The 14873-nt window shown below is 40.7% G+C and overlaps 1 protein-coding gene across 2 annotated transcripts in view; it reads right to left on the reverse strand.

Moving 5' to 3' along the window:
- Positions 1-14873, reverse strand: part of DOCK2 (dedicator of cytokinesis 2) — a 677690-nt gene that overhangs the window by 605803 nt on the left and 57014 nt on the right. For both annotated transcript variants that reach the window (XM_066591098.1, XM_066591097.1), the window contains exons 3-5: positions 13032-13072; positions 8238-8293; positions 6729-6825 (exon numbers count right to left, since the gene is read on the reverse strand). In XM_066591098.1, coding sequence (XP_066447195.1) covers positions 6729-6825; positions 8238-8293; positions 13032-13072 — 194 coding nt within the window. The remainder of the gene's footprint in view (positions 1-6728; positions 6826-8237; positions 8294-13031; positions 13073-14873) is intronic.

The following is a 14873-nucleotide window of genomic DNA, read 5'->3' on the forward strand; positions in this document are numbered from 1 at the left end:
ACTTCATTAGGACACTGATATGATGTAATCTTATTTGGATGGATGAATACACCTAACAGAAATGGTTTTCATCCATGTATTTTATGCTTGGGGGAGACTCCAATCTAGGGTCGTAAGGCATAGCTGTAATTTAATTTAGTCCTTCATATCAGAATCCATCATGGACTTTATTGGAAATCTGTGAGCAGCGCTGATGTTTTGGTTGTGTCTATTCTCCCATCCAATATACACTCTTTGTCAGAAAAAAATCAAGCACCTAGGGGGAGTTGCTGTTTTGCTGCTAAACTCAACATGCAGTTACATCTCCCAGCATATATACAAATGATGGCCCTTGGCCTATAAAAAGACTCTTGTAGACCTCTTTTTCCACTTGTCTAAAGCTTATTGACCACTAGACGCCTGTATGATAAATTTAATGAGATTTTGCTCAGTTAACAGAGTTTGAGACGGAGTGCATCTTTAGAATGCAAGAAGCGGGATGGTCATAACGACGAATTGCGTGCCACATGGGCCGTTCTGACCATATTGTTAGGAGGTGTTGGGATCAGTGGATGCATAATGGCATGCACGAAAGGCAACCGGACTCTGGGTGCCCTCGACAGACCACCAGTCTGTAGAGAAGTTAGTCTAATTGTCTGATAAGCAGAAAGCAGCCCCAACTTCCATTGTCTGCCATCCAGAGACAAGTGGCTCCTCAGTTTGTCATAACCATTTACAGGAGCTTAGCTGAAGGACTTTTGGTCTTATAGCACCTATTACGAGTGCTGGCTTTGAGACCCACTGTCCCTCCATTTCCAGTGGTGTTGTAAACAATGAAGCTGGACTGCTGCAGAGCGGAACTGGGTTGTCTTCAGTGACCATTCCAGATTTGGTTTGGGCACTGACGACAGTCGTGTTTGCGAGCACCTAACTCCTGCCCTTGCTGTGGAGCAGCACACTGCACCCCCTGCTGATGTGATGGTTTGGGAGGTCCTAGCATATAACAGTTGATCACTCAGTGGGGGTATGAGGGAGAATGAAAGCTCAGCGATATGTTCAGGACATCCTGCAGCTACATGTGTTCCTCTCATGGCAGTGCTTCCAAGAGGCATTTTCTAGCAGGATAATACTCGGCCGCACACACAAGGGTCTCATAGGAATGTCTACACAACATTGTCACACTTCAGTGGCTGCCAGGCTGGCAGGTTTATCACCAATAGAACATGAATAGGACAATCAACACCAATTTCGACGATCTAGAAGTTCAGTTACAGAAAATGTGGACTAATATACCGCAGGATGCCATACAGAACCAATAGTGCACTAGAGCCTCCTTTCAAGTGTTCAGTTTTCCACAAAAAATTATCTTTTTGTTCTGATTTTGTAATCACTTACTTATATCAACCTTACAATCACACATAGAACGTTTCATTTGATTCAATCAACTCTTTCTAGTTGTCTGATTTTTTTGACAATGAGAATAGCTTGACCAGAGAGAAGCTTATTTCAGCTATTCTCCATGTAACCAACAGAAGTTTCCAGCTCCAGATTCCTGTTTGCTCCATGAGACCAGCATTGTTCGAGGATAAAACACGACGTGTGGTTGTGCACATATCTTACACATTTGGTCCAGGTGAGAGCATATCACTTATTAGTCATTTATTACTAGCTTTTCCTTTTAGACTAGTGACAGGTACTCTTTTAGTCCTACAACAATGCAGCGAATAAAGGATCCAGTTGCACTAATGTTTATAGAAGAGATGCGCAAACCAATTTTTTATTTAGTTGAGGTCACAGTTGCAGGACCCGCATCAGCTTTATTTAAAGCTTTGCAATGCCAATATCACTTAATATCGGGGCTTACAATCTATGTTCACCTATCTGTATGTTTTTGGAGGGTGGGAGGAAACCCACACAAACTCAGGAAGAACATATAAACTTTATGCAGATGTTGTCCTTGGTTGGATTCAAACTCAACAGTGCTAAGTACTGAGCCACTATGCTGTCCATGGATTAATTGAACAGACTATGTAGCTAGATCAGACATCTTTCTCTGTCACTGCATCAGCCGTGAGAAGGGGCAGGCTTAGTACTGAAATGAATCATTCAATGATGTCACCAGCAACGATAGAGGGGAGGAAGACTCTTTTCCAAATGACATGGCGTCCTAACTGAGTTGGAAGTGAACTTGGTCTGGATCATGTAGTTGTTTCTTTCCCCAGACGACCACTTTAACTTTTTTCTCTGAATTGAGTTTCGCTGATTCATTTATCTGTATTTGGATTTTGGCCGGTAGAATACCTTGCGGAAGCGATTTATTAGGTTTGAAATTCACTATTGGCAAATTTTAGAAAATAATAGTTGAATTGATTCTCCCATAATATTTAATGGACTTGAAAACCTGCAAGTCATCTAATCAGGCAAAACAACCTTAAAATAATGTCAACTTGCAAACTTTTGCAAAGGCAAAATACCAATATACTGTATATAAAGGCATATATTGCGACTGCAACACCCAGACCTCCTGCCACTCAACATGACACAATGTAAATCACTTATAGAAGGCCAGTGTTATAATTCATGTCATACGAATAATGTACATCCCAAACAACTACTTAAAAGAGAAAACAGTCACCAGCAGCACTCTCTCAAATTTCAATAAGGCAGGACCACAGGATTTATGCAAGCCACAGAAAAGGAATCCGGATCAAAATTCCAAAGTTCAGAAGTAGAAGAAAATAAAGTCCGTAGCAGCATGAATAGATGCAATAAAATATAAAACTTTTATTCCTCCATTACATAAAAACTGCAACGTTTCGACCTTCAGTTAGCTCTTTGTCAAGCATAACGTTGCAGCTTTTATGTAATGGAGGAATAAAAGTTTTATATTTTATTGCATCTATTCATGCTGCCACAGACTTTATTTTCTTCCACTTCCAAACAACTACTGAAATTCTACTAACACTTGGGACAGAAGCATTCGTGACATAATCATGCTTGCAGATTTATGAGTGCCTCAAGCACTTGAATTAAACCAACATGGATATAGCTGCCAATTCATGTAAGAATATGTAATGGGACACGGTACATATATTCTGTTTATATTTTATTTGACACAATATATTCCAATTCCACAATTTACTTTTTCTTGAATTAATCAAAAAAACATAATTAGTTCACACGTTAAAGTTCCGAGCCATAAGTTAGGACGCATGACTGATTTATCACTAGCGTCGGATTCTAATTTAGTTACTTGTGTCAGTGTTTTCAACCTGAACATAAGTTTGCATGGCATCTTTTATTCTCTGCATTCACATTCTAACAATGAGCAAGAACATGAGTTATTACAATCAGTGTTTTTGTTCTGAGCTGCATCGCTCTGCATGAGGCATAAACACAATGAGAAGTGCAATAATCTGCCAAGTAGTTTCTGCTGCTCAATATATTCAATACACTTTCCTAATTCTTCTTTTTTTTCTTTTATTGAGTATTTCTTGTTTAATGAAAATGCTTCCATTAGAAACCATCATTTCTCCAGACAGCCCAGCAAAGAGAGCGGGACTCGGCAACATATTTTATGGTTATAAAGTAGTTGAGCTTCCTTACAAGAACAAAACAGATGTACAAGAAGGAGTAACCTGTAAATATGACAATATACTGTTGTGCTCTAAAAATAAATGGAACAATCTAAATTATCTTACGAGATGAATCTACAACAAAGCAGAATGTATCGCTGCAATGTGTCTGTGTAACGTCTGTACTGATAAATCATACAACGTATTATGATATATAGATCATCCTTAGCTACAATACTGACATCACCCAAGTTCAGAGACTAGAGGGCTTGTTGCTACGCTACAATATAGAAAATAGGCAAGTGCAATTTATTTTATGCATCATGAGAGAACCAACAATAAAACCATGGTTTGGGGGTTCCTTCACACTGGCGATCGCAAAACCGCTGTGATAAAATCGCGGAAAAATCGCTTTTTTGCTCCTGCGATTTTTGAGCACTAGCGCTGCTTTTTCTTGCAAAATCATCACAAAATTATTCTTGCATGATAAAATCACACATTTTTTTAGCGTGAAAATCAATAGGACTTACTAATGTTAAAAACGCATCACATCGCACGAAAACCGCAAGTTCGTGCTTTGCAATGCGATAAAAAGGAGGCTCCATAGGGAAGCATGAGAGATAAAAGAAGAAAAAATGCAGAAAGATAGTTCATGCCACGATTTATTTTTTCGCAACATCGCATGAGTTAAAACATCACAAATGCGGTGAAGGAAACCATTGACAATTTCATAATTCTGCACTCTCACTCTCACATCACATGAGAATTGCGTGATTTTATCGCAAGTGTAAAGACCCCCTAAAGTGGATGACCCAACCAGAGGTTTATGGATAGGTTCTTTAAAACTTACAGCAGCTAGGGGTTAATTGAAAAATAGCAATAGGTTTTTTTTTCTATGGTCCTCTCATATTAAAAAGGTTGATGATTATTGGTTTAAAGGCTGGTAAAAGATTATTTTAAAAATTAAACAGTCCGCGGTCATGCCTGAGTCTAGGAAGTATTGGCTGTACAGTTCAGAGCATTCAGTCTCCATACTGTGTGAAGTTGTAAGTTTGTTTCTGTCTGGACTCCTGTATTTGATCCACATATAAGCAACCCAACTTTGCTGACTCCTCTAATCCTGACCTCAGCTTGTTATTTTCCTTGTCTGCTGCTGCTCTGACCTTTGGCCTGTTGTGATAATATTCTGCCTGCCCTGACTCCTCCAGTACCACATTATAGAAATCCTGACCAAGTGTGTCAGCTGTCTCTTCCCTGAGACCATTTCTAAGGAAACAGTCTGGGGGTCCCCACAGCGAAGACCAGATCCTGATTGATGGGGTGAAAGGATGAAAACTGTGGAACCCCAGAAACTGTTCCTGGATCTAGCTCCACGTCAAATCACTTCTAAGACAAATCGGATCAACACCTGCTGCTGTGATAGTCAGCAGGAGGAGCTAAGCAAATTTATGAATTTATAAAATTCCTGTTCTTTCTATGCTCAGGAGTCCAGTGGGTGGTTCTTATCCAATGACTGACAGCCTTCCTTGTATGATTGCACAGAGATAACGGTCAATCACTGATAGGACTGCCTTCCAAGTATAGAAAAAGAGAAAATTTTAATGAATAATATACTAGTTCGGGTTCATTCACATGGGCGATGGGCGTGAGCATATTTTGTCCATGAAAATGTAGCATATTCACAGACCAAAGAATGCCTATTCTCTGCATATTTCAGCCCTTCTGTGGGGTTTATTCGCACATAAATATGCAGAAGGGGCAATTATTTTGATGAGCAAATGCACGTTTCATGGGTATTCACTGTGCATGTGTATCATGTGATTTATGACGCTGTCAGGAGGTGTTCACAACCAATCTACTGAGTTACTCTTGATTGGAGGAGAGTAACGCTCCCTCATGGAATGGGGGCATGGCTTGGAGTATATATAGCTGCACTGGGCTAGCCTCTCTCACTCACTCTGCTGTCAGTCCACCATCAGGGCTGGATGGCTGCTGCTTGTCCCATTATCTTGTGGACTGAAATAGTTTTCCTGCTGATTTAAGAATCTCCTGGTGAAATATTTACCATTATGATGTGGAAATGTGTAGAGTATAACAGCAAGCACAGATACTAACCTTTCCTGTAGCTGGCTCAGTATAGTATCGCCAGTGTTATCTAACCAATCTAGCTGTGCAGAGTGGTTATAATCATCTATATTACTATGTTACAGCAAGCAGAAATACTGACCTTCACTATACCTAGCACGGTATTGCCTAAACCCGTATTATCTAGTCAATCTAGCTGTGCAGCATGGTAGTATCATCTATGTGACTTGGCTAGGTTGGGGTATTACAGCAAGCAGAGATACTGACCTTCACTATAGCTAGGTCGGTATTGCCTAAGCCAGTATTATCTAGCCGATCTAGCTGTGCGGCATGGTAGTATCATCTATGTGACTTGGCTAGGTTGGAGTATTACAGCAAGTAGAGATATAGCTAGCTCGGTATTGCTTAACCAGTATTATCTAGCTAATCTAGCTATGCGGCATGGTACTATCATTTATGCGTTTAAAGGGGTTGTCCCGCGGCAGCAAGTGGGTCTATACACTTCTGTATGGCCATATTAATGCACTTTGTAATGTACATTGTGCATTAATTATGAGCCATACAGAAGTTATCAAACGTTTTATACTTACCTGCTCCGTTGCTGGCGTCCTCGTCTCCATGGTGCCGACTAATTTTCGGCCTCCGATGGCCAAATTAGCCGCACTTGCGCAGTCCGGGTCTTCTGCTTTCTTCAATGGAGCCTCTCGTGCAGGATGCCGACTCCGTGTAGCTCCGCCCCGTCACGTGCCGATTCCAGCCAATCAGGAGGCTGGAATCGGCAATGGACCGCACAGAAGAGCTGCGGTCCACGGAGGAAGAAGATCCCGGCGGCCATCTTCACCGGTAAGTATAGAAGTCACCGGAGCGCGGGAATTCAGGTAAGCGCTGTGCTGTTTTTTTTTTAAGTCCCTGCATCGGGGTTGTCTCGCGCCGAACGGGGGGGGGGGGTTGAAAAAAAAAAAAACCCGTTTCGGCGCGGGACAACCCCTTTAATGAAAAACTGCAGAAGAAATGATGTGCAATGACCACAACATGTGAATACACCCTTATATTTTATGTTTACAACACCAATCAAGTAATGTTTCTTACCGCGTATAACTGTTTCCAAATCATTCCCCATTCTCGTAAGGTAGTTGTAACTTCACGCACCAAAGGAATCTCAGCAGCAACTATGTTTTCTGTATTTCTTAAAAACAATAGGATAATATAAATATACACAAAGTTCATTAGAAGAGAAATAGGCAGAAGTGTAACGACAGTAAATATTAAAGAAAAACTATGTAGAATTTACATAAGTTGTTTTTTTTGTGTAACGCTTGTGTTTGCTGCAGAGGTCCTACAAGATAAAGTAGTTTCAGACCTGAGTCAGGGTTCTGCTTTCCCGCTACATTCGAGGAACAGAAAAGGAGAATCCCGGTGGCCGAAGGGCTCTGTCTTAAGATGAAACTGAACAGTGCAGAACGGACCCTATTGACTATAATGGGGACCATTTTCTTTCCACTCAGCTACCCGGCTTTTAGCCGGAAAAAAAAGTGCTGCATGCAATGCTTTTCCTTCAGTATTTGGTGTCGGATGTGCGACTGAACCTCCGACCGAAGGTTTCCTCTGTGGCTTGTCGGTCACGACAGCGTTGTGGCATGGTGGCCTCGATGCAGGTCAAGACCTGTCACCTTGTAATGCAGGACAAGGGATAATGCTCCATGTGTAGAGACTGCTGGTGCTATCTCTCTTTGCTGCATGGTGCATGCTGGATTAGTCATGCCTGGGAGAAGGTTGGAGGTGTGCTTCTCTAATGGCTGTGCTAGTCCTCAGTTGTGAAGTTGCTTTATATTCTCATCCATCCTTGTGCTCAGTGCTGCTTATTCAGCTCCATAGAGGAGTAGTAGAGAGTAGGGCTCCTCTGTGCTGGTTGTATTGCTACTTACAGATAAGTTGCTACGGTTTACTTTCCAGTTGTATTTTCTGTTTTCATTTCTGTATTGCGTTGCTGTTCAATTCATCGCTCCAGGGGCCTCTATAGGGACAATCAGGGCCCGGGAAGAAGACCATGGGGCAGCCGCTATCGAGGCGATTACTCCACTTCTAGGCAGGGACACTTCACTTCCCCCCCTGCTAGGATAGGCCAGGCTTCCTTCTCCCAGGAGTGGTGCTACTGTTCAGCATAGTGTGGTGCGCACTGTGATACAGTGCATGGTATTGTCAGCTGCAGCGGTTGTGAACATTACCCTGCATCCGTGCTGAGCGTGGTGCTTGTGTACCGCACGGACGTGACAGTTCCAATGCAGATGTGAAACACCCATAGTTTGTTCTAGGAGCTGCAGAATATTCTGCAGACTGACACACACTGTTTACAATCATCATTAATTTCTAGGCTCTGTACTCTTTTAAGAAGTTTAAAAGCAACAAATGACAACCATCTGCATGCAAGAGGGACAAACAAAGTGATTGATACAAGATTGTCACCAACATATTACTTTCTTTATTCTCTGTAGAAATCCTTCTCATGGTGTTTATGTAACATAATCAAAAGGAAAAAGTTCTGATTAATTTTCCGGAACAGATCTCGTCTCATCAGAGAAAACTAAAAAGCTTCCGTACCTCTTCTTCTGAATTGTAACTTCCTTGATGTGGATGAAGGATTTGGGAAATATTCCCTGTAAAAAAAAAAAAAAGAACAGCAGTAATAAATGATGTAAACTGTAGGTATATCTTACGGCCTCTGTAACAGATCCGTTATTCTGGGGCGCATGTATCAAGGTATATATATGTTTTTGTTACAATGTTAACCGACGGTCAATATGGCTGATTTAGATTTTTTTTGTACCTCTACAGTCCTTTCTCCTCTGCACATTCAGAAGACAAATATAGAGGATATTTCAGCCAAGTAAATTAAAATAGTAACACACTACAATACAGGATACAAGTACAGCAACTAATTCACACAACATATGACTGACCAGATAAAGGATTGTTCAGCAAATGCCAAACTCTTTTGACATGCTCCTATTTATTCATATTTAAATACTAATTGGTCCAAAGAGAAACCTAATAATGTCAGCACAACTAAATGTGCTATTCTGCAAATCGGATTGGTTTTCAAATTAATTGTTTTGTGGAAAAAATGCTGTTTACCTGAAAAAACATGCTGCAAAAACATATATAACTGGTGGGCACGGTTTTAGGAGAAAGCAGCCATGTTTTTTCTAATCTTCCATCTAAATATATTATATAAGAGTACAAAAAAACTGCTAACAATATGTAATAAAAGAAAGTTACTCGCTTGTTACTCAACCCCTTCCTATTCCAGTGACAATGTTTCAATGTTACCTTGCCAATTTCAGAATATCCTATTTAATTTTATAATTAGAGCTGACCGAACTTTTCAAAAGTTTGAGTTCGTCTGGTTCACCGAATTTCGACAAAAAGTTTTGTTTGATCCGAATTTGTTTGAACCAAACCGGAACTTTACCATAACCCCCTACAAAAAGTGTACAACACTGTCTAAAAGAAGGTGGTGGTACTCCAATTGGCTTAGTGGTTAGTATTGTTGCCCAGTGCTGGGGTCCTAGGTAAATATCGGACCCTGGACAAAATCTGCATGGAATTTGTATGTTCTCCCCGTGTTTGCATTTCTTCTTCTCAATAAATATATGCACTATATAAAATGCTTGTTATTATGAAGAAACAAACACAGGGAAAACATACAAACACCAAGCAGATGCTGTGCTTGGTTAGATTTGAACCTAGGACCCCAGCACTACAAAATAACTGTGCTAACCTCTGGGGCACCATGCTTCTTTCTCCTCTGAAGGAGAAAAAAAAGACACAAAACAAACCCAATGCAGATGTTGTCCTTGGTCAGATTTGAACCTATGGCCCCAGCACTGCAAAGCAACATTGCTAAGCACTGAGACACCATGCGTCTTCCTTCTCCTTTTGAAGAGGAGAAGAAACAATAGGAAAACACACAAACTCTATGCAGATGTTGTCCTTGGTCAGAGATGAACCTAGGACCCCAGCACTGCATGACAATACAGTAGTGCTAACCACTGAGCCATAGTGAAGGACTGCCAACTTCTAGTAAGTTCGGTTGAGACTAACCGACCAAGGTTTGGGTCGAACTTTTAGCAAACTTTGATACAAAATAAACTTAAACTGTTTTTAGTTTGCTCAACACTATGACATATACCAATGGCGTAACTTGAAGTTTCTGGGCCTCAATGAAAAACCTGTAACAGGGCCCCCAACTTTAATGCTTTAGTCATACTACTGGGCTCCCTATATGGAGAAGAGAGAACTTATGGGCCCCCCAAAGAATGGAACTTTTTTAACTGAAAAGGATAGCTGCATTTTTCAATACAACTGAATTGGGCAAAGAATGTTTACCCTGCAGTACAGCTTTTCATTGGTTTCCAGTTGTATGTCTACATATGTTCAGCAGCATACTTGTAAGCAAAGCCTAAACTGAACAATACTGAAGACTATTTTATTTGCAGTCACTGCCGCTACCACTCCATATACTGTATACAGGCATTGCTGTAAGAGGGCATAAAGCTCTCTTCATTCTTCTAAGCACCAGGATACAGCTATGAAACTGAACAACTGGCATCTTGTTCTGCAGATGAGCGGCTTTTAGTTATAGTTCAGCAAATTACCTTTATTGCAGCCAATCTAAAGTAGTTTGGCTGCGGTAAAAGGTAATTTGTGTCATTTCTTTAAAGACAAATGACATGAGATTCTGAAACGTAGTGGATAATGTGTTGTGTAAAATGCATTCGCAACAACTGTTTATGTGCGGATATTACCCGTTTGATCAGACCAGTTCTGTCCCATCAAGCTGCAGGATTTAAGTGTTCAAGACATAATCTTTAAAGGAGTCAGGTACAATAATTAAGTTGGAGTTGGGAAAGAGACAACTTTCTCGAATACATCTCTTTTTGACTTCCTGCTGTTAAAACTCAGAAAGGGAACAAGCAGCAGCCTAAGGGCGGTTTCAGTCGAGCCTATGCGCAAATACGTTCGCCGTGACAGATCATATTTGCGCGTGAACTAGGTTGGGAGTTGGCAAGAAACAGGCTGATATGCATGTGCCAGCGAATGGTACTGTAATTTTTGAGATGAAAATGCTAGTTCACACGCTCGCATGTTACATCCTTCCCATGGAAGACAATGGCAATTAAACGCCAAATTAGGGGCAGCTGTCTATCTTACCCTGCGTTGTACGCAGGATAACTCCCTCCCCCTCCCTTTCTGCGTAACACAGACAAGTCCTATCTTTTTGGATTTTGCGCACCACAAACACGTTCATCTGAACAAACTTATTGAAATCAATGCTTCCCTTTGTCGCATTATACGGGCGAGATTTTCACGAGCGGAAATGCCTCGGCAAATACATTGAAAGCCCTGACTAATGTCCCTGTCTGGGATTGAACATAGGGCAATAATATGTCAATAACTTCTTGTTTTATTGATGACTGTTTTCCTTTTTTATGGCTGGCTACGGTCCATACTGCTCTCTCACCTTCACCTTCCTGCAGCTGTTGGTATCCTCCTGGTCCCCTCTTGTGTGGCAGAGTCACATTACTCTTCCAAAGGGTTTCAAATGAAGATGTTCCCATTTTCTGTTTGCTACTTGGTTCTGACCCCTGTTTCTATACACAGCTTTCCCATACTCTGCCTGTCCTGACCTCTTTCTGTTTTCTGACTGTTTTGCTGGATTGCCGCTTGCCATGACCTCAAGTTTGGTTTACTGCATTGGATGAACTGCACTTGCCATGACCTCAGCCTGTTATTAATAATGACTAGATCCTTGAGTTTTCCTCTCCTACCATGCTTGGTGCTTTTGGCTTGCCTGAATCAGCTGTCAGTGCACTCAGACCACTCTTGGGGAACAACCTGGGGGTTTCCTACAGCTTAAACCAGATCCCTCAAAAAGAGGTTAAATGGTGAAAACCAGGAGACTCCTTAGGCTGGGTTCCCACTGGGTGAAATTGCCCCGTAATTTCGGTATAGACTTTCTGCACGGAAATTCCGCTTGTGGCTTTCTATCCCGGGATAAAGCAGCAAAGTAGACAAGATTTGCAAAAATTGTTGGTAACCTCCTGGTCCCCTGTTGTGTGGCAGAGTTGCACTACTCCTCCAGCTTCTGCCTTGCTTGTAATGCATATGTGTATTTTATCTTGAATTTCTTAATGGGAAAGGGCAGGGAAGGGGTAAAGAAAACATGGTTCAGTGTAATATCTGTCAGTGTAACATATTTAGGAATCAACTTAAAAAAGCTGGTCGGGAACGCATATCCCCTCCCTGAAATATGAGAAGTCACATATTAAATGCCTCATATTGCCACTGTTCCCTGACTCTTCCCCCTAGAGGGATTGTGTTTTAAATGCTGGGCAGCAGACAATGCAGTGTTCAGTGACCAAACCTGTTGGATAAGTAACTTGGCTAACCCAGAAAAGCACTGTAAAAATGCAGCAATTGCGTTTTTTTGAGGCTTTTCATGCACCCAATGTGTTCCTGTTGACTTTGTTTTAACGAACAAGGGCTTATTTTTGGGGTAGGGCATATATTTCAAGCCTCCCCGAAAATCTTGAAAAAATCATGTTAGTGCTTATTTTCAGGGTAGGTCTTTTTTTGGTGAAACACAGTGTATATAAATAGGGTTCGGCAGACACATTCCTTGCACGGGGGCCCCGATTCTGCCCCTGAATAAAATACAAGACATACTGAGTCCTTTCCCACAAAGTTAGCAATACCAATCTCCTCAGCTCCTCCTGCTCTGTAAAATGCTGCTTGCAGAATGGATTCCATTTGCAATGTGACAGGTTCCATTAAAGACCCTTATAGTTACCCTTCTGTATTTTTAAAGCTTGGAAATCCTCTTTTCACTCTGGGGCAGTGAAGCAGGAAATTTGAAGCTCTTTAACAGAAAAACAGAGCTCCATAAAGGTATATTATAGCTTTTATCAGCACCGAGTTTTAGACTTGTTTTGCTTTACAAAACCTGATAGTTTTACTTTGAACGAGGGGCAAAAGATCATCTATCATCAGTTTAACTGTTCGTCTAGCGTTTAGGTGTCGGTACAAATATATTAATGTAACTGTGCTTTTTGCTGTTAAGTAATTTATTACATTTCAAAATCAATTATAAAGTGAATTTCTTAATTTACAGATAAATTACTTTTAATTAGAAAAGGGAAATAATTGCCGAAAATGAATTATTTATCTGAGTGAATGAAATATAATTAAACATCGCAAACAACAGTCATTTATTTGTCTTTTATTAACACAGGAGTGGAAATAAATCCTTTAAATTATTTTAAGACATTCAATCGCGTTCGCTACAAGTAGAGTGATAAATCATACGAAAGATAGGAAGCAATTTACTCTTACCACATGCGTCCTCTGCTTTACCAGATATCCTCTGTACCAGCCTAAGAAGGAAAGAACACGTTATAATCACATTGTACATTACGTTATCAATGAGGTTCATCTGCTTATCGTAGTTGAAGGTCAATTTGTATGGTAACATTTTCAGCTGCAGGTTAGAAATAATGACATGGCAAAATTGTTTAATGAAACTGTAACTATGGCCTCATTCACACTGCAGTCATCAGATCTTTGGATCCATTTTTACAGCCAGAACTAGGATCGGATCATAAATACAGAACGGAATATACTTGATACATTTATTCTACTACTTTTTTTGTACTCCTGATTTTAGCTAAAAACAGATGCAAAATACTGATAAACTACGAAAACGCGAATAAGTGTGAACCTCCTTTGAGAGGTTCTGTCACATTTAGGCAAAAAGCCGAACAGCTGAGCAGAAACCAAATGGACCCCATTATAGTCAATGTGGTCACTTCTGCGCTGCTCGGTTCCATAATAAGATGGATACATACAGCCAGGAGATTCCACTTTTTCTGCTCCCATAATAGAGCAGGAAAACGGAACCCCGGATGCTGATGTGAAAGCAGCCTAAGGTCTTTCTGTATGCCTGCATATAAACCTACAGAATATCACACATTGAACCACAGAAAGAAATGAATTAACAAAACTATAATTAAGTGCTCACTATGCTCCAATGGGAGTATATTTGTGTGCTAAGACTGAAAGAGAAGGTACATAGATAAAACGTAAAATTACATAAAAGCAGAAAAATGATTAAATCCTCGGCGACGTCCAATATACAAGTACGTCAGATCTGTTGGGTATTTTTAGGGAATGGCCTAAGAAGCCAAGCCTACTCCATAAGTGTTGGAGGTTGCCTATCTTTGACAGCTGACACCTAGCTGCAGTAGCCATGATCAGCGATAACTCCAGTTGCAGCTGTTAAAAATGTTGATGTTACTGTCAATTCTCACAATGGCACCTAAAATGGTCCAACAGAGGGAAGGAGCTCTCTGTTACCCGAACGACTTGCCCATGACGAAATCGGGGATAGCCGTTCCTTTGTCATGGCAGCCTGGAGCCTTGTGAAGGCAATGAAAGCTAATACATCTATCGTAAAGCTGGAAGCAGATAGCACAAGATCAAACCAAGCTTATCTCCTCCCTCTTCCTGCATAGAAGCCTCTACACCAGTCACAGAACATGCATGCAAAAATCTCCCATAGAAGTCAAAGGCCCGTGTTCATTAAAGGCACCTTTAACAGTGGACAAGTATCAGCCGAATAATTACTTGAAAGAACAAATTCAAGCAACACTCATCCATTGTGAACATGGCGACCGGCAGGGTGATAAGTCTCTAGTCGTTTTGTTTCAGCTTACCAAAAATTAGTTGCTGGTTGATCAAAAGTCGCCTAGTGTAAAGTGACAGTTGTTCGTATTTGAACAACTTGTGAGCGTATTTGCATGGATCTCCGACTATTAACGATATTCAGCAAAAGACTAATGAGCAATCATCTTTCTGTGTAAAAGTAAATGAACAGCTGTCATTTGTACAGTTCAGCGCCTTTTTTGAGTGACTATGTGAATAATAGTTGCTTGTGTAAAGGTACTTTATCATAAGCTTTTAGACTTTTTCACTTTTCTTAAGTAAAGAAAGCAGCTGCAGTGATTAGTGCCAAATTTATTTAAAAGGCACATACTTCTTAAACTGTTAGACAGCGGCGAAATTAAATTATTGCCTGCTGTGATCTCCTTCTACTCCACATAATAAATGTGGCCGAAACGAAGTCACCTTTCGAGACTAAGCCTACTTTTAAACCACCATATTTGGCGAGCAAAGAGA

The sequence above is a fragment of the Eleutherodactylus coqui genome, chromosome 2, assembly GCF_035609145.1.
Source record: "Eleutherodactylus coqui strain aEleCoq1 chromosome 2, aEleCoq1.hap1, whole genome shotgun sequence".
NCBI lineage: Eukaryota > Metazoa > Chordata > Amphibia > Anura > Eleutherodactylidae > Eleutherodactylus > Eleutherodactylus coqui.